The 18,411-nt window shown below is 49.1% G+C and overlaps 1 protein-coding gene across 1 annotated transcript in view; it reads right to left on the reverse strand.

Annotated features, from left to right (window-relative positions):
* Nucleotides 1-18,411, reverse strand: part of PTPA (protein phosphatase 2 phosphatase activator) — a 39,277-nt gene that overhangs the window by 18,984 nt on the left and 1,882 nt on the right. The window contains exons 2-7 of the mRNA XM_065418700.1: nt 16,659-16,759; nt 13,509-13,595; nt 6,967-7,092; nt 5,729-5,846; nt 3,484-3,583; nt 1,493-1,617 (exon numbers count right to left, since the gene is read on the reverse strand). Coding sequence (XP_065274772.1) covers nt 1,493-1,617; nt 3,484-3,583; nt 5,729-5,846; nt 6,967-7,092; nt 13,509-13,595; nt 16,659-16,759 — 657 coding nt within the window. The remainder of the gene's footprint in view (nt 1-1,492; nt 1,618-3,483; nt 3,584-5,728; nt 5,847-6,966; nt 7,093-13,508; nt 13,596-16,658; nt 16,760-18,411) is intronic.

Below are 18,411 nucleotides of genomic sequence, written 5' to 3' on the forward strand. Positions count from 1 at the left end.
CAGCTTTGATTCCTGGTTCCGATTCTGGCTTGACCTCAAGCTCTGGTAACTGGCAGTTGACTCTGTTGCTGACCCTCGGCTTCATTCCCCAAACTGTATGCCTGCTCCGCCCACTAGACCTGACCAGCTACGTCCCGGTCCATAACATTTGTGCAATGAACAATATGATGAGGGCTCCTATCTATGTATCAATGGTACCTCGCAGCACAGCTCCAAAGCAGAATTATCCTATGGGCCAGCCAGTGCATTGTGTCAGATGCGTGTTGCCTGTTGTGATCAGTCTAGAGTATGCATTATTATTTGTTTACAGTAGCACCTAGAGGTCCCTGCTGAAATCAGTGCCCGCTTGTGCTAGGTGTCACACACACCCATTAAGTCAGAGGTGGGCAAACTACGGCCCGCGGGACCCTCCTGCCTGGCCCCTGAGCTCCTGGCCTGGGAGGCTTGCCCCCGGCCCCTCCCCGCTGTTCCCCCTCCCCCGCAGCCTCAGCTCACTGCGCCGCTGGCGCAATGCTCTGGGCAGCGGGGCTCTTGCAGAGCCGCGGCCTGTCCTAGTGCTCAGGGTGGCGCAGCTGTAGCGCCACCAGCGCTCCACGCAGCGCGGAAAGGGGGCAGGGAGCAGGGGGGTTGGATAGAGGGCAGGGGAGTTCAGGGTGGTGGTCAGGGGTGTGGATAGGGGTCGGGGCAATCAGAGGGCGGGGAACAGGGGGTTGAATGGGGGCAGGGGTCCCGGGGGAGCAGTCAGGGGCAGGGGTTCCGGAGGCAGTCAGGGGACAGGGTGGAAGGGGTGGTTGGGTGGGGCAGGGATCCCAGGGGGGCAGTCAGGAATGAGAGGAGGGGTTGGATTGGGGGCGGGGGGCAGGCAGGAGTCCCAGGGGGACCGTCAGGGGGCAAGAAGCAGGAGGGGTTGGATAGGGGGTAGGGACCGGGCCCTCCATACAATTTCAGAAACCCGATGTGGCCCTCAGGCCAAAAGGTTTGCCCGCCCCTGCATTAAAGTCCTTGCCTCAAATAGTTTACTATCTAAACAGACAGAACAAAGGAAGTGTGCCCATTTTACAGATAGGGAAATGAAGCCCAGAGATATTAAGTGACTTGCCCAAGGTGGCCCCAGGAGTCTATGGCAGAGCTGGAAATTAAACCCAAATCTGAGTCCCAGCCCAGTGCCTTCACAGTAAGAGCAGACTGTAAGCCACTCAGGGCAAAAACTTTCTTTTTCAGCACCAAAATACACCCAGGAGTCTCAATAAAAAACAGGTGTACTTTAAGGTGTTTCAACATTTCCACTGTAACCCTCCTTTTTCACAGTCTGACCAACTGGCTTATTTTGAAAGCAGAGAACAAAAATTCTTAACTTCAAGCAAACTTTTCAAATCAGCTTTTTTTAAAGTCACACTTAGCTAAAAAAAAAAAAATATCCCGAACCACTGATGATCTTCACAGTGAAGGACAGAAGGGGAAAGAGACCAACGTTTTGTAGGTGTGTTAGTACCTATCAGTTGGGAACTGCCCCATATGAAGGGCAGAAACTGGAAGTCATCCAGGCCCCAAACTCCCTGGCTACCAGCTGGTTCCATCCGGTAAGTTTTCTGGAGTTTCCGCATCACCTCCAGGTACCTAAGATAGAGAAGAAAGGGAAGGGCTAAATAAGACATCAGGTGTAAAGGCTCAAGGCCTCTCCTCCCTGCTGAAACAATGGTGGGTTTCCAATCAGAAAACCCATCTACATATACAGGAGAGAACCAGATGCCCCAAGCTCCTTCTCTCTGGACCCAGCACACGCACCTGATCCAGTCCAACAGCCTGCTGGCTGAGTGAACATCAAGAGTCCATGCTGGAGGAGAAACAAATGACAACAAACTATTTGTGAAAGGCAGAGGTTTGACCCAGTCAGGTTCACAGCAGGGTTAAGTTTACAGCTAACAGCTATCTGATATTGGTTTTCTTGTACCAAATTTCTACCTCTTGGTTAACCAGAGGACAGGATACACTAGTATAAATAAACCTGCCCTACTCATGTTACCCAGACAGTCCCTGCTTAGGAGGAAGAGGTATCCAGAGCCTATTTTGGTCATTCAACTATACATAAGAGGCTAAGCAGGGAAATCAAGGAACAGCACTTTGCCCGGAGGAGATAATGTAAGTGGGTGATGGTGACAGCATAAAAGGCAGCAGAGTGCCCAAATCTTTTGATGAAGATAGAGCTAGTACCTGTGGATGACAACTCTGACTCACCGCAGAACATATTCCATCATGCCCATCACTCTGTATCCGCTCTCTGTGCCCATTTGTGAGGAGACAAGAGGGAGTACGCTTTTAAAGGTGCTCCTTACAGACCAGGATCAGAACCCTGGATCTAGGGCTTGCATACAACGCCCTGCATATAACGCTGCATGCTTGATAAATGTTCTGCCACAAGACCATAGAGAAAATTGGGCCTGATAGTAGATTTAATGGCAAACACAGCACTGAGGTTTTTATTGAAGTCAATATAAAAAAAAGGGAGCAGCAGCTTTTGAACACCATCCCTGTGTATTTTACTTTGCTGCACATTTTTTCTGTCTGTTGCCTGATAACAATGACACTCCCCCCCCCCCCCCCGCTCTTTTCATCAGAGGATCGCAAAGCGCTTTACAAATATCCCTGAGTTAAGCTGTACAACAGTCCCTGTGAGGGAGGATTGATCATCCCCACTTTACAGATGGGGAAAGTGAAGCGCAGAGAGGAGAAGCGACTTGCCCAAGTTCACACACTGAGTCAGTGGCAAAATTGGGATTAGAACGTAGGCGTCCCAATGGCCAGTTCTCTGCTTGCACCACTACAAACCCCACCTCCTGCATTGTGGCAGCTCTCAAGAGGAGCTATGGAGGGTTTGCAGGTTCACAGACTGAAAGGTCAGAGGATACCATTAGATCGTCTAGTCTGATCTCCTGCGTAACACAAGCCACAGAATTTCATCCAGTTACCCCTATATTGAGCCTAATAATTTGTACTGACTACCCTGTATCTTCCAGAAAGCCATCCAGTCTGGAGCTGAAGCCATTAAGAGATGGAGAATCCACCACTGCCCTTGGTAGTTTCTTCCACTAGTTAATCTCCCCACTTGTTAAAAAAATTATCCTTTATTTGTAATTTGAATGTGTCTGGCTTTACCTTGAGTCATTGGTTCTTATTATACCTTTATCCACTAGGTTGGAGAGCCCATTAGTAGCTGGTACATTTTCTCCATGAAGGTATATATACACAGTGATCACATCACCTCTTGTCTTGGACTTGGGGTGGGGACACATCGATTACTGTCCATCAGGCAGTGTGACAACACAAAGGGTGTGGGGGCACATTATGACCAGATAGTAGCGAGAATTAGGTGTGGTGGACTGATGGTTGCAGGCCACATGCTTTATGACCAGTGGACCACAGACAGATTTGAGGGGAAAATGCCCTAGGAACAGCTCCACCTCACCTGTACTTGCATTGCCTTACCTGTTAAACACTTTGAAGACAATGGCCAGCTGGTCATCCACCCTGAGAACACCAATTTTGCACAGGCAACAGAGGAAGGCAGCAAATGCCGCTTCGTGACCTGGGATTGAAGAAAAGGAGACAGACAAAACATTGGTAATTCCCATCATAGATAAGCTCCCTGCAGGTGCTACAATGGCTCTTTGGAGGACACAGCAATCACATCCCCATGAGCGGCAGAGCCCCAACCAACAAAGGCTCCTTCTTACTTGGATAAGATCACAAAAGACTCCTATTATTGACACCCAACAATAATATTTCATACCTACATAGCACCCACTATCCAAGGATCGCACAGTGCTTCACATCCATTAACAAATTAAACACGTACCCTTGTGAAGTAGCGAAGGATTAGTCCCATCTGTAAAATGGGAAAACTGAGACGCAGAAGAGGTTATGTGACTTGACCAAGACCACACAGTGAATCAGTGGCAGAATTCAGAAGCCCTGAATCTAGTCCAGAAATTGAATCACTAAACAACACTTCTCTTGCACCCACACATGAACACCCTCCCTGTTCATATTTAGGGAATTAAGATGTCAGTTTCATCTCTCAGAGTGGTAGCCGTGTTAGTCTGTATCAGCAAAAACAACGAGGAGTCCTTGTGGCACCTTAGAGACTAACAAATTTATTTACCTGCAGAATGAAATATTTTGAGAGCCAGGCACTGAGAGACTGGAGTGTTGGGAGCAACTCCCTTTCTTCTGAGCTGATCAAGAGGATGGGGGAGCCGGAGAATTCCAGAATAACCCAGCGAGGGATGTGTGTGTTTGGGGGTGGACACAAACACTCATTAGCAATTAAACAGATTTCCTCCTACTTTCAAAAGACCCTATGTCAGAGGGACATTAGCCCTGCTCCACCCCAGGGAAATGCACCGCCCTAAGGTGCCCAACTGTCAGCCATGGGCCACCCGCTCTATGCAGCTTTGTCCTCTGGCTAACAGTGAAGAGAGCAGAATAAATGCAGCACTCAGAAGAGCCCATAAGATATTGAGGCTGGTTGCAGAAAGGTGCTTTTATTTCCCCTTGGGTGGGAGAAACTACGGCAATAAAGAGAGTAAATAAAGGAGGTGGCTCCACTTTATAAAGCCGTGCAGTTGCTGGGATATGAACAAGCTGCACCTAAGGTCTAGCTGTGCTGAGCTGAAAGAATACAGAACCCAATGCTCAAGACAGAGGAGTGGTGGAGAGACTGGATTTCCCTCACCAAGCTGCAACTGACCATCTAAGTCAACAGGTCCATTACCAAAGGCAACATCTCCCCCTGGCGATCAAGAGCTGCAGCACAGCTGGTGAGGAGATTTGCATACCTGTGTTTCTTCATCTCTTTACCTCAAAGCTCCTCCTCTCCTTACCCAGCACATTACAGAGGTCACATATTTCAGGCTCCTGGCATGCTACAATGACCCTCACTCCAGCTATCTGATTAAGTCATTAGCTGGACATTCCTCTCCGAGCCCTCTTCCTCCAATACATACAGGTGGGACTCCTTGGAATTTCAGGGTCTGCTCTCATACTGATGTAAATCCAAAGTAACCTAACTAAAGCCAATGGAATTACTCCAGCTTTGGATTCTGACATTTCTCCCTGGGCCCGATTCTGCTCTCACACTAGGTCTTAAAGGTCCTATGTGGTATTTATGACACACGTAGCAAACATTTGTGGCCACTTATGATCTGAAGACACTTCTCACAGAGTATGAATATTAACTCATTTCCTGATCTGATTCCAATCCAAGATATTACATTTTAGCTCCTTAAACTCCCCCTTGTGATTCAGCTGCACACAATACTCCATATACACTTCCTGTTCTACACCATCATGCAGTGTTGCTGTGCGCTGTTAAACAGCTCACATGGTACACGCCAGAAGTGACAGCATTTCAATAGTGGTTGCAATGGTCAATTAATGTTTCTAGAGCACTTTGAGCTCCTTGGATGAAAGATGTTATAAGGAAGCTAAGAATACTTATTTTGAAAAACTTAAGATGACTAGGACTGAAGTGGAGGCAGCCAAGAATCTACATCAATCACAGCTCTGGTATAATCAGATTCTGATCCCCTGCTCTCTCCTGGCCAGTTTTAGCCTTGGCGTGATCCAGAGCAGTTCCCTGCAATGGCATATATTGACTGTCGGGGTGAATTCACGCTGGGGAATCGAAGCCCAGCAAGGCTAGATGAATTAAGTGCGCACGTGAAGGTACCTGTCCCATAGTCGATGCGGGTGGAGTTCCCCACGGATTCCTTCAGGTATAAGGCTACCTCTGGTGCAGCTTCAGCCAGATGCTCAGGGACCACTGTTTTAACCAAGTTTTCTGCTTCCTTAAACACAACAACAAAAGGTTCCTGAGCGTTAACCTAGATGTGCCACAAGCCAAAAGATGGGTACAAAGCACCACCAACACCCTCGCTATTGGCTGGAGTTGGTTTTGCATGGAGCGAGACACCCCCTCCAACAAACCAGATTGATTAGGGGAAAATAAGGAACTCCAACATTATTCAAAAGCACCTGTTACAGGCCAATATAAGGAGCAGCATTAATTGTCTCCAGGCTGGTGAATTTGTAGGTCACCAGTTGGGGTGGCAGAGATTTAGTCAGAGAGAGTGGCTTATTCCCCTGCCTGCTGTAAGGGCGTCTTCCACTTAAAAAGCATCCATCCTGATAAGCCATTGATACAGACGCCCCACTTGTTGACAGTCTCAGTAGAGCGCCCCAGGCTCAGATGACCTGGCGAGTGAATTCCCCTACAGTCACTGGAGGTGGTCTCTCTAGGGCAGGATTGCGGCATGCCGGGGAGCAGCGTACGGAGCGCTTGCCCAGTCACTGCCTGGCCTGTATCTTTTTTTGGAGAGAGAGGACTTCAGTCTCCAAAGCCATCCACCTAGTACCTTTCGCTGGCACTCAGTGCCCTGGAAACGAAACTTTAACAAACTGCAACGCAGTGCATCTATGGGCCCAGAAGGAGCCCATGGGTAAATGCGCTGCAGCCTACTACAGTGCACTCTGCCGCCACGAGCTCCATGGAGCCTTCTCTGGGGTGAGCCCTCTCAGCTGAGGCAGGCCAAGCTATGCCATGGGCCATCACGTGCCTGCTCCCATCTGCCATATCTACAGGCAGGTGGACACAATGGCTGGTTAACAAAGGAGAGCAGTCAGTGAAGCTCCTTGGGATTACCTCCAGGGGACAAAGACCCTGTCAAAGAGCATGTAAAGGTGAGCTGTGCTCCCATGGGGGTTCAAGACCAGCACCAGACCCGAGATCAAAAGACCTGAAACATAGTCCCCATCTAACCCTGCAAGTTGGTGGGTCAATCTACTGACTGCCCAGGTACAACATGAGGATGGCAGCCTTTCCATGATCATTGCAGGACATACTTCTTGCTGATGAAGCCACCCTTTTAAGTCCACCATCTAAGAGTCTCTCTCCCAACCCCTACATACCTGGTCTAGTTTGGCGTACCAAGTCCTGAAGGCCTTATTCCCAAAGCGAGAGGGCTGGTTCACTGGCGGGGTCTCATCAATCCACCTGTCGAGGGTATCCAGAAGCTCCATCAGCTTTTCAATTGGCTACGGGGACAGAATGGGTGACAGCTCACAATCAGACAGGAGAAGAAAGTCTCACACACAAGCACAAGCCAGTCACCCTAAAACCATTGCCCCAGGCTCCAGCATTTCTGTTCTACCTGCACCTGCCAGTGTTCTCCTGGCATTGAGTCGCAGACCCCCAAACGGACCTTGCAAGGGATGGAAGGGGATAATGGGTCACACGTCATCTCTCTAAGGTCCACAGTGGCCAGCCCCAACCCTTCACATCAGGAAAGGACAGTCCAGTCCGAAAGACAACAGCCCACATCCCATACTGACCCGGGCTTTCTGAGAGCCCAGATACAGCCACTCATTAACAGCAGCTTGAGAAGGCAGACATCTCTTCCAGGGACTCAAAGACTCACGTACAATGCAATACTACGGCCACATAAGATGCTCTATTGTTGCAGGTTTTTTAAAATGGTCACATAACTGTGCTCCAGAGTCTAAGATCTCATCTTAAAAAAGGAAGTCCCTAGCCTGAATACTTGCAAAGAGAACCTGACCAAACCAGGGGAGGGAGTAGGAGGTTGGGGGGTAGGGCCACATCATTCAGGGGTCTCTGACACGCAGTGGTGGGCTCTGCACCACACACTTTAGATCGAATGTTCCCCACAGGACACATTACACGGTTTAGAAAGTAGCCTGACTGCTGCTGCCCTGCTGGCTGACCTTGGTCAAGTCACTTCGGCCCAGATCCTCAAAGGCATTTAGGTTTCTAACTCCAAATGATTTCAATAGGAGTTAAACACCTAAATACCTTTGAGAACTGGGGTCTCTGTTTCCCCGCTACTCTTTGTCTGTCCTGTCTATTTAGACTGTAAGCTCTTTGGGGCAGAGAGACTCTCTTACTAGGTGTTTACACGATGCCTAGCACTAAGGGGCCCCAACCTCCATCAGGACCTCCACCTAATACTCGTCATAGTCTGATTTCCAGAGGTATCAATCCTCTCTGCAAATCAGACGATCAGTGCACATGGCACTTCACAAACGCGCACATACGAGATACGGTCGCCACCCAGAAGAGCTAACAGTCTCACTCTCCAGGATTCCCAGGAGAGGGAGGGAAAGCGGTTGGCGCAGGGGGGGACAGGAAGCATTCCAAAGAGGAGGGAGGTGTGACGGATGGCATGACACTGAGAATGGAAGACGATGATGAAGGAGCAGAGAGATGCCACCGAGGAGCAAGAAAGGCAGAGGTGTCCAGCCCCTTGAAGGTAGAGATGAGGAGCTTGATTTTGATGTGGAGAGAGAGAGAGAGGCAGCCTGGGAAGGGGTAAAAGGAGGGGCTGACACAGCCAGAGCAAAGGGAGAGCAGGATTCTAAGTAATGGGGAGCCTTGGGCGAGAGAGACGACTCCGGGGGGGCAGAGACTGGCAAGCAATACAGAGCGTGGTTCAACACTGCGCGGCTACATGCAGCCTGCTGGAGAGGCTTTAGGGTTTGAGCCCAGGACATGCAAACGCCCCCTGGGCCCAGACCTGAGGCCCTCTGGGGGCAGCCACTATGGCCCCGGTTCAGTTGCAAAGCAGAAACGTAGTGGCAGGATCATTGTCCAAACCCCAACCAGTGGATTAAGCTGCAGAAGGCAGCACTAGGAGGCCCCACTAACAACTGTGAGATATTTTCACCTGCCAACACATTTGGGATTCTCCACTCCCGAGTCGGAGCAGCCAGAGCCGCATTGGTCACCACGGCGGCCGGATGGGCCCTGGGCAACAGAGGCACCACGGTCTCAATAGGGGATTCCTCCTTCAAGGAGAGAAAGAGGACAGACGAGGCAGGGGCTGGTTTGACTTTGCTGGAGGCATCGACCGTGTGAAGCCGGCTGGTCTCCTGGGCTGTGGTTCAATTCTTCATGCTGCCTGTCAGAACAGGACTAGGAAACAGCAGAGCCTAGCAAGTTTCTAGCCCTTGAAGCGCCACTGGAGGGGCGGGGGAGGAGAGACAGGCAGGCAGTGCTTTTCTGCCTTTGAACCAGCAGCAAGTCTCTCTCCCCCCCCCCCCCCCCCGCACTGCAGGGAGGTCTTTCGTGACATCTGCAGCTAGCTGAGTGGGTGCCTCTCCAGACACTGGCTCCGGAGGGGCTGCTGGAAACAAGTGAGGGTGCAGCATAGAGTCATATAGCAGGAATCTAGGATTTATCTGCTGCAAAAGGAGCCCCAAATCCAGACCAGTGAAGGGGTCTAAAGAGGATGGCTGTGATTGGTGGGTGGGCAAGAACAGATTAAAGCAGGGAAAGCTCAGGGGGGACCCTAAGCACAGCATCTGCAGATGCACTGGGGAAGACGACAGGCCACATGCAACCTGGGAGCCACTGTAAGATCACAAGCTGGAATCAGCGACAGAGCAGCACCCGTGACTCGAGCGAAGTGGGACGAGACTATTATTGATTATCTGTATTGCGGTGTTGAAGCCCCCGTTGTCGTTCAGAACCCCATGGTGCTAGGCACTGTACAAATCCAGAACACAGAGACAGGCCCTTCCCCAATGGGGTTGGGCTTGGTTTTCAGCTCAGCCCGACCTGGCTACCACACTCCCCTCCAATTAACAACAGAGGCCCCAGCAGTGGCTTTTGTTAAATAATTAAATAACGCCAGTGATTTATCCGCCAGCAGCAGCAGCAGCTCATTACGAGCAGCTCCCGTATTTCAAACCCTCTCACCGAGCCGTGACTGCGGCGCTCGGTGCCGGATGGATAAATGGCTGGCAAGAGATTTTCTTCTTTTGTCCCCCTTGCAGTCTCTGCCTCCAGGCCTCAGGGAGGAGAGGCAGAGTCACGCCTCCCTTCCTCACTCGTGGGCTTTAAAGGGATTAAAAACAGCCCAGCTGAACGCAGGAGAGCAGGACCCAGCTGCTGGCTCAGCCATGCCAATAAATAATTAAAGAGACGCAGCTCATTTTGGGCTCGGGGCCCTTTGAACGGGGGCTTATTAAAAGGGGCAGGTTTCCACTGTCCAGCAGAATTAACATGGCAGAGGAAACTCATGCTGCCAGGGGTGAACCCAGCCCGGGGAAACAGCAGGGCACACAGGAACTCAGCAATCAGAACCACCGCAGCATGGTCTTGGGTGGCTAGGTTTTTAGGCTCTATTTTTACTTTACCTTCCCAGGCATCAGAGCAAGGGCAAATCCTCCCCCTCCACCTCCCCCTGCCACTGCTCTTCTTTCTGTTGTGCTGATTTTGCAGCCTGTCGCCCTCCCAGACCAAAATCTGCCCTGTGATCACAAGGGCGAACCCTGTAGCCTCCTATGGAACAGTGACCTGACAGCGTCTCTCGTGAGCATCAGCCGGCCAACTGGAGGCGATGAGATGGCAAATGTCCCCTCTAGAGCCCGAGCAGTCAGGTACCTTGGTGTCAAGAGTGACTGCCTCTTTCCCACCCTTCCCCCCTAGAATCCAAGCACGTCAGCCCAGAGCTGGGTGACAGCCACTCAAGTGCAGGAGATTCCCAAATGCAAGATGGAAGTGGGCAAACACCATAAAAAGAAATGTGATCTGGAATCACAGGGACTATTTAAAGGGTCTGAGACCTCTCTGCAGGCTGCATGTTCTCTTGCCCCAATTCTGCTCACTTGGAAGCTCAAAATTAACCCTTTCCCGCCACATTAGACATGCGTGCCAAAGCCACAGCTGTTACTACAGACTGGCCTGGGAGACAGCTCCAGGAACATCTCCCAGCAAGCAGCCAGACACTCAGACTCCACTGTGGGAGCCATACGCAGCCCACAGGCAGATGCTCGGCCCTCTTATTTATTAAGTGCAGCCTGTGTGTTCAGTGCAATACCAACACCCAGGTCAGTGCCACAGAGGTTACAGTCTGAAGGTCTGGCCCTGCCAGGTGGATCAGCACCTCCTGAGAGGCGTGGAGTGCACTCAGCCACCAGTGACTTCATTTGATTTCAACAGGAGCTAAGCATGCTCACACACTAAGTGTGCTCACTTTGCAGGATCACACCCTAAGTTAGACACATGACAGGGTTAAGACACTCAATATCCTGGAGACCATTAGGTGGTCTGGTCTCTCCTCTCCCATTACTCCTTTCTTTGGTGAACCAACAAGTGATCAATTGCAAGGAGGATGTGCATGTAAAGGAGGGATTTGAGGGAGTGTTAGGTGCAGGCAGGAGTTCCAAGGAAGGTATAAAGATACAGAAGGAACCTCAGCAGGGAGTAGGAAGCACGAAGAAAATGGATGCAGCCTCATCACCAGGGCAACCCATTGGACCTTCCACCCCAGAGTAAAGCAGATACATTTTGCCTTCAGTCACAGGTTTCTACCCTGCTCAGCATGAAGGCAGCAAGATAAGAAAGTCACAGGAAACCTAGTTGTTGACATCACATTTGGTATTTGTCACTTGCACTGAAACCATTTCAAGGGGATCTGCCAAGAGGGGGGGAAACGCATTCATGCTTTTTCTGCTTCTTTATGATGGTTAAAGGCCTGAAAGGGTGGGCGGCTGGGGCTTAAAATTATTATTCTGATTGTTTTAAACATTAGAAATTCAGGTCTTGCTACCCTCTTTTCCCTGTAAGACTCTAGTGATGACTGGAGACCAACAGGATTATGAAAGAGGCACACTGTGCAGGCAAACCCTGAACAACTGAAAGGGGGAATGGTTTTTATTCAGACTGTTTAAAATGGGATTTTGGCAGCTACTATTTAACCAAATGCCTGAACAAAAGTTGGAAGAAAAGTGCTTTTGGTAGAGATTCCACAGCCCTGTTCTTTCAGCAAAGGGCGAGTGAGTTTCTAAGCCACATGTCCAGCTCCTCAAGGGAAATCTCCCCAGAACACAGATGGCCAGCCCGGGCATGCCTGATATCTCTAACAAAAAACAAAATGTTGAAAAAAAACCTTCCTTCCAGGCCTCCTTCTTTCCCCCCCAGAAAGCCGCAGCCAGACAGGGCACAAGTCCATTCCTCCCTCTGCCACTTGCAGGTCTCCTTTAAGCAGCCCCATCAACCTGCACAGTTGTGACTGGTTATAATTGGAAAGAGCTAAGAGGGTCCCTAGAAATTCTCTTAGTCACTCTGCACTGGACAGTCCAGCGCTGCTTGGAAGATGAGGAGTTCAGTGACTGACACAATAACCGCAGGTCAGTGCTACACCACTGCTTACTTTGGAATAATGACGGAAACATGACAAGTTCCAGGGGGTAATGCGCATGAAGAGGAAATCTACATTATAACCCTGAGAGTCCACTCGGAATCCCACCTCTGGCCTCAAACAGCCTGGACACCACTATGCTGAAAGAACTTTCAGCCCACTTGCACACGAGGAGCTGCAGTGTTACAAATGCCACCAGATGACACACACACAAAACTCACCTGGGGAAACCAGGTCACTAATGCCCTACCGTCCCCTAAGGGCCTGCTGAACACCTCTGAACTAGTGCTTAGGGCACCTCGGTCCAAGCTCCTCTCTTCCTTCCCCCGCCCAGTCTTTGTTCTGCTCACGTCTCATAAATCAGATTAAAAGAACACGAAGTGCAGCATTAGGCAGTCTGGACCCAGCCAAAAATCTGCCCCGAGCTCACAGGAGCCAATGCTACTCAAGATAGGGCCCAGCAGGGCTCACTCAGAGTTCAGGCACAGCAGGGCAAGGCTAGCTGCATGGAAGGATCCAGGGTAAACCTCTCTGCACCACACCCCTTGTTCAAACAATAGAGATTAGAGACTATGACAGGCTTCACACCAAGGGGCAGGAGCAGCTGTAACTGCTGCCCAGACAACAGCGCAGGAAAGGCAACTTGTTACAGTCTGAAGAATCTAACTGTCCCCTAAGGGGTGAAGACACAAGAAACCCAAAGAACGAGGGCAAAGGGGGAGCAATATTTTGCCCATCTGTAGCATCTTTCAGGTCAGAGTAAACATGAATGATTAAAACCTCACAGCCCTCACTGGGAGGTCACTACTAATAACTCCATTTGAGAGATGGGGACACTGAGGTACAGAGAGGTTAAGAGACTTGCCCAAGGTCACACAGCAAGTCAGCGGGAAGAGAACCCAAGACTCCCAATCCTCCACTACAGCCATTAAATAAGATGGCTTCTTGTTTTCTGGTTGAGAGCAGGCAGCAATAGCGTAGTGGGTATGGACAGAACAGGGCCCCTCTTCTTCTTCACCCCGAGCCCCTAAACACCCCAGCTTCCTCTCAGTTTGCTCAATTACAAGTTTTGCGAGTAAGCAAAAGGCACGTTACCAGATGGATGCTGGTACTTGTAGTCCCCACAGGCTGCTCTACCACTGTTAATGAGGGAAGCAGATACAGTCTGGCTCCACTTTATTCTCTGTGGGGCACCAGGAAAGCAGCCATCGCAGCCCTGGGCCCTGCTGTGGAAGGCAAACCAGCAAAAGCAAGATTGGAAATAACAGGGCTGGGGCCTTTTCCCACCTCAGATACTTTGTATTCACAGGTCAGCTTCTTGCCCTTGACACCTTCATTCAGGGTGAGGATGAAGCCTATGTAGTCTGCATACGCCTGCAAACAAACACAAGTAGAAGGGGTGTTAGCTGAGCACTGACAGTTACTTTGGAGGCAAGCAACGCCAGTGTGAGAAGCCTAGAGCAAACCGAAGGGACGATGCCCAACCCACGGCATCAGTTTCCTGGGATAGCCCAGGACACGGCTTGTTCTGCTGCTACTGCCTTGTCCTTGGGGACCCCTAGACCGATGGGAACTCCTGGAACAGCACTAAGTGCACTTTGAGCCCTCGGTGGTGACATCACACTGACCAAGCTCTCTGTACAAACAGCCCAAACCACGACCCTCCTCCTTGAATCCCCTTGCCAGGTTCCTGTCTCTTACCATGCCACGTTCAAGCTCCTCATGTCCAGGCTTTGCACAATCTCGGCCCTGTCTACATCACTGCTTGTTTCTTCCTACTCCATATCACTTCTCCCAAACCTCTCCCTTTATCTACTTCTCCTGCTCTCTGCGCCAGGCCTTCTTTCACGCTACCCGCAATTAGGAGAAGTGGCTGAAAGTTGCCCCAAGCACATACCTTTCTCTCTCTTCTTTCAACCCCCCTGCTTGTGAAGCGCCGCATACAGAATAGAGTCAGGCTGCTCAGGAAACACAGTGGCGAAGGTGAAAGTGCCACAAAGCCCTGGAAGTAGTGAATGGCTTTTTTCTTTTTTGGGGAAGACACTTTCAAATATCTGGGCAAGCTCATTGTCACCTGCACCCCCCTCCACCCCCCATGACTTCCTGCCACAGAAGCCCTGGGCAGAAATAAGACTTAAAGCCCAGGCAAGGGGACAAAGGAAGCTTCAGCCACAGGCCTTCGTGAAGACCTTGTTATCATTTAAGACCTGTTGGTGGCATCATAGCTTGGTCCCCATGTAAGAGCTATTCCCACCGTGCTGTCCCCACCCCTCAGCAGCAAGTTTGGACCCCAGACACAAGAACACAGATCTTGACAGTTCCTGGGGTTCAATCCAAAACATTTACCTCAGGAACTATGTGCTTTACCTCTGCAGCCCTTTCTTCTGCATCAAGCTAAGCAGACCCCATTAAAAACAGCCACCCCAGTGCCACTACAGGCCCTCTACGCGGGACTGGTGTTCTTGGTTTTTTAACCATTTAAAATGATCTCTTCTCCTGACTCTTCCCCAAGAGTTTAAAAAAAACCCACTAGACTGGTGAGAAGGGTGTTGGCCACAATGTGCTGGAGCAGATACCACATTGCTTGTGGGCATCAAGTTCAAGAGCTGCTCAGAATTGTCAAACTCATTACATCACTCAGGCCAGTTAGATGAGAGGTTAAAGTCTCAACAAAACAGTATTGCTGACAAAGGAGATGGCCTCAATCTAGTCCAAAGAGAGCTGGGCTGACCAAGAGGTCAACTGTCGCAAGTTCATACACACAGCAAGACGGATATAACACTGGGAAAAGTCAAGTGCACAGAGAGCCTGAAGTTGTCTCAATGTATTGCAATGTAACAACTGCAATTGTGCTAGTAGTAAAACCTTTGCTAAGGTCCCTTGTACGCCAGCAGAACTACCATATCTTCGTCAACTCCCTTTTCCAACACCAACATTAGGAAGGGCCAACTTCTGTCAGTTTCTTGGGTTAGTACCTAGACTGACAGCCACCTCAAGTCTAAGAACTATCACATCAGGGATCATATTATACCATGACAGGATGGATCGTAAACATACCTGTGGATGGAAAGCTATGTTATAACAATATTAAGAAACTATGTTTGGTGATCACACTTAACATTTTGTTTCTGAACTTGGTTAAAATGTGGAGGGTCATACAGAAAAGGAAACAACATGCTTTATCATGGCTGGCCCAAAGACACGTTTTGCATGGATACTTCTTTACTGTGGACAGGGCTATCATCACAGGCCCGATCAACACTAGAGGGAAAACTGTATTTGAAACCATCTCAAACTTCAGTGCAATCACTGCGGGGGTAAACTAGGTTCTAGCATGGTTTGAAGGGCCAGGATAGAAATATCAAGACAGTTATAGTCATTCTTATAAAGTCACTTTCTAGCCTAGACACTATGCAGGAATGGGTAACACTTATGGGAGGATAGGTCTAATAGTTTTAGCCCACTCACCATGGCACTTTGGGCTCTGCCTACACTAGCCCTGAGTAAAGGCACCCATTACAATACGGTTAGGATTAAATCCTGAGTACTTGGTGACTTCTTTCTCCATAACTGGACTAAAGCCCTACACTGGCCAAAGCTATAGCCCTGCAACTTCTAACCATGTTGTAACCAGGTCCCCTGATTTTGTTTTAGCCGCAGCATAAATAGGACCTTACACTTCTTATTTACCAGAACCCGACAGAATATTTTTCACGTCACAATTGCTACCATCTGTAGACAGGGTTTAATACCATGGTCCCAGTGAGATCAGAGTCACTCCAGCCACAATCACGTTTCTCAGACTATACCCTGTCTGCAACGGTAACATGCCTAGAACTCTGCTAGCAACATGTTTAAACATGATCATGAGGGGTATGGATCTCCTTGCAGCATAGACCATGCCTGTGTGTTAATCAGAGCTCACAGAGGGATCTCTCCCCTCCTTGTCCAGGCTCTCATCCCTTCAACACTTCTGTAGAGGAAAAATGGTTCACCAGCAGTGGTAGCAAGAGTCAGAGCGTAGTCACGGCTCAAGCATTTTACCACTGTGTTGTCTAATCCTACACGTTGGCAAAAACACCTGAGCTCTGTCTACCCTACAGCTGCCACTGGTGATGAACTACAGGATACACTGGTGTCAACATAGACAAGACCTACCTGCCATCACAAAATTACTCCCCAAGCAAGAGCTGCCAGTATCCAAAAGCCCCCTATTGTTGTCATTAAAGGTTACCGGGGGAAAACGAACTTTATGACAATCCACGTGGCATTAGCCATGCTGCTCTTTTGCTTTTAAAAAGAATTATTCTACATAGCTCGACCCAACCCCATTCAGTCCATTAGCTAGGCCCAAACCAGGCTTGGCCTTTTCCATGCAAATGCTGCCCCAGGGACACATCAGGCACTAACAGACTGTCCCTGGACCCAGTTCCATACCTGAGAGCGTTTCCACTTGGCCATGTCGGGTACCATGTGTATTTCCTTTTTGGGGATCATGAAACTCTGGCAGAGGGGAGGCGTTGCCTCCTCAGGAGAGCCTGGAAGACGAAGAAGAGAGAGAGGTCAAACATAGCCAGATATTAAAGACTCCCCCTTTAATCCCAGCCACTTCTTAGACGGCAACATTCATTTTTCTGGACCAAAAGGTATTTAATTCTATGACCTGTTCTCACCCTCGTGCTCTGATCCCATCAGGTCTCACATGCTAAGCAGTGCCAGGCCTGCTCAGTACCTTGACGGCTGAGCCTCAAGAAATCCCAGGACACTGCAGAAAATAGCATTATTATTTCTCATTTGTATTACCATAGCACCTAGGAGACCTAGCCGTGGCCCAGGATCCCACTGTGCTAGGCACTGTACAATCACAGAACAAAAAGACCTGTCCAGCCCCAAAGAACTTACAATATCAGTATAAAACAAGAGACAACAGATGGGGGTGGGGAGGAGTATAAGTGAACAATGAGACAATATTGGTCAGCATGATAGGCAGTGGTCTCAGCACACCACCAGACTAATCATCATCCAATGTTTTGTAGGCGTCATGGCAATCATAGCATTAGGCTAGGTCTTCACTGCAAAAGGTGTGGTTTTACATTGGGAGCCATCTCCATGTAAAAATACATCCTCTTTTTGCAGTGAACACAAAGCATCAGTGATTCAGTAGGTGGCACTCTTCTCTCGGTACTGAACTAGTGTCCCTAGGTTGGCTTTAGGGTGATGCTGAGAAGTACGAACTGAGGTTCTTTATAAAGCACTTTGAGATCTTGGGATGACAGGCACAATAGAAATGCAAATAATTAATGCAGAACATCAGCAACATTCCTGCTCCCCCACCCGGGTACATAGTTAGCCAGGAACCCTCTTTCCCCTGAGCTTTCACAAAAAGGAAATACACCCTGACATATGGGTCACTCCTTTCCTAATTCCTCTGCAGTCCAAGGTGAACAACTGGTTCTAGTCTCAGCCTGCAGTCCCACGCGAGGACACTGCAGAGTTGGAAACATTGCCACAAGGTTAAAGGCATATTTGCATCACATTGCCATTAGCAAACTTAGAATCAAGATGTAATACAGCAAACAACAGTGAATCAGAAAACCAAGAGGGTATTTAGCATGAAATTATGAGCTATATCATAGTCACTTGATTAATGCTTTCAACCCTAGAACATTTCAAACCTTTTGTCCAGCACCGAGCACCCAGACAACACTTAAATAATCATTCTTAGCACTAATGGCAAATTCTAAACATAATTTTCCAACAAAAGTTGAACTGCCTAAAAGAAAAATGTTTATAAATCACTTGCACAGTTAATACTGCCCAGAAGTGTTCACCAGCTCTTCCCTTTTCTCCAGCAAGGTAGCACTATCTAGAATCACAGCAGACGACTAGGAGTCAAAACTCCTGCATTCCATTGCAAGCTCTGCCACAGCCTCACTGTGCTGCTTCAAGAAAGTCATTTAACCTCGCTGTCCCTTAATTTCCCCTTCTACAATACAATACCATTGAGGGTTAGTTAACAGATGTTTGTAAAGTACTTTGAGAGCCTCAGATATAAAGGTGGAATTTTATCTGTATTCAGAAAAGCTGCAGCTTAACAAACTCACAACTAAGTAATGTCACATTATTGCAAGTTGTTTTTAAATAATGCTTTACAAATCAAAGACAATAAACAGCAAGTTCAATCAACCCC

This window comes from Emys orbicularis, chromosome 18 (genome assembly GCF_028017835.1).
Source record: "Emys orbicularis isolate rEmyOrb1 chromosome 18, rEmyOrb1.hap1, whole genome shotgun sequence".
Classification (NCBI taxonomy): Eukaryota; Metazoa; Chordata; order Testudines; family Emydidae; genus Emys; species Emys orbicularis.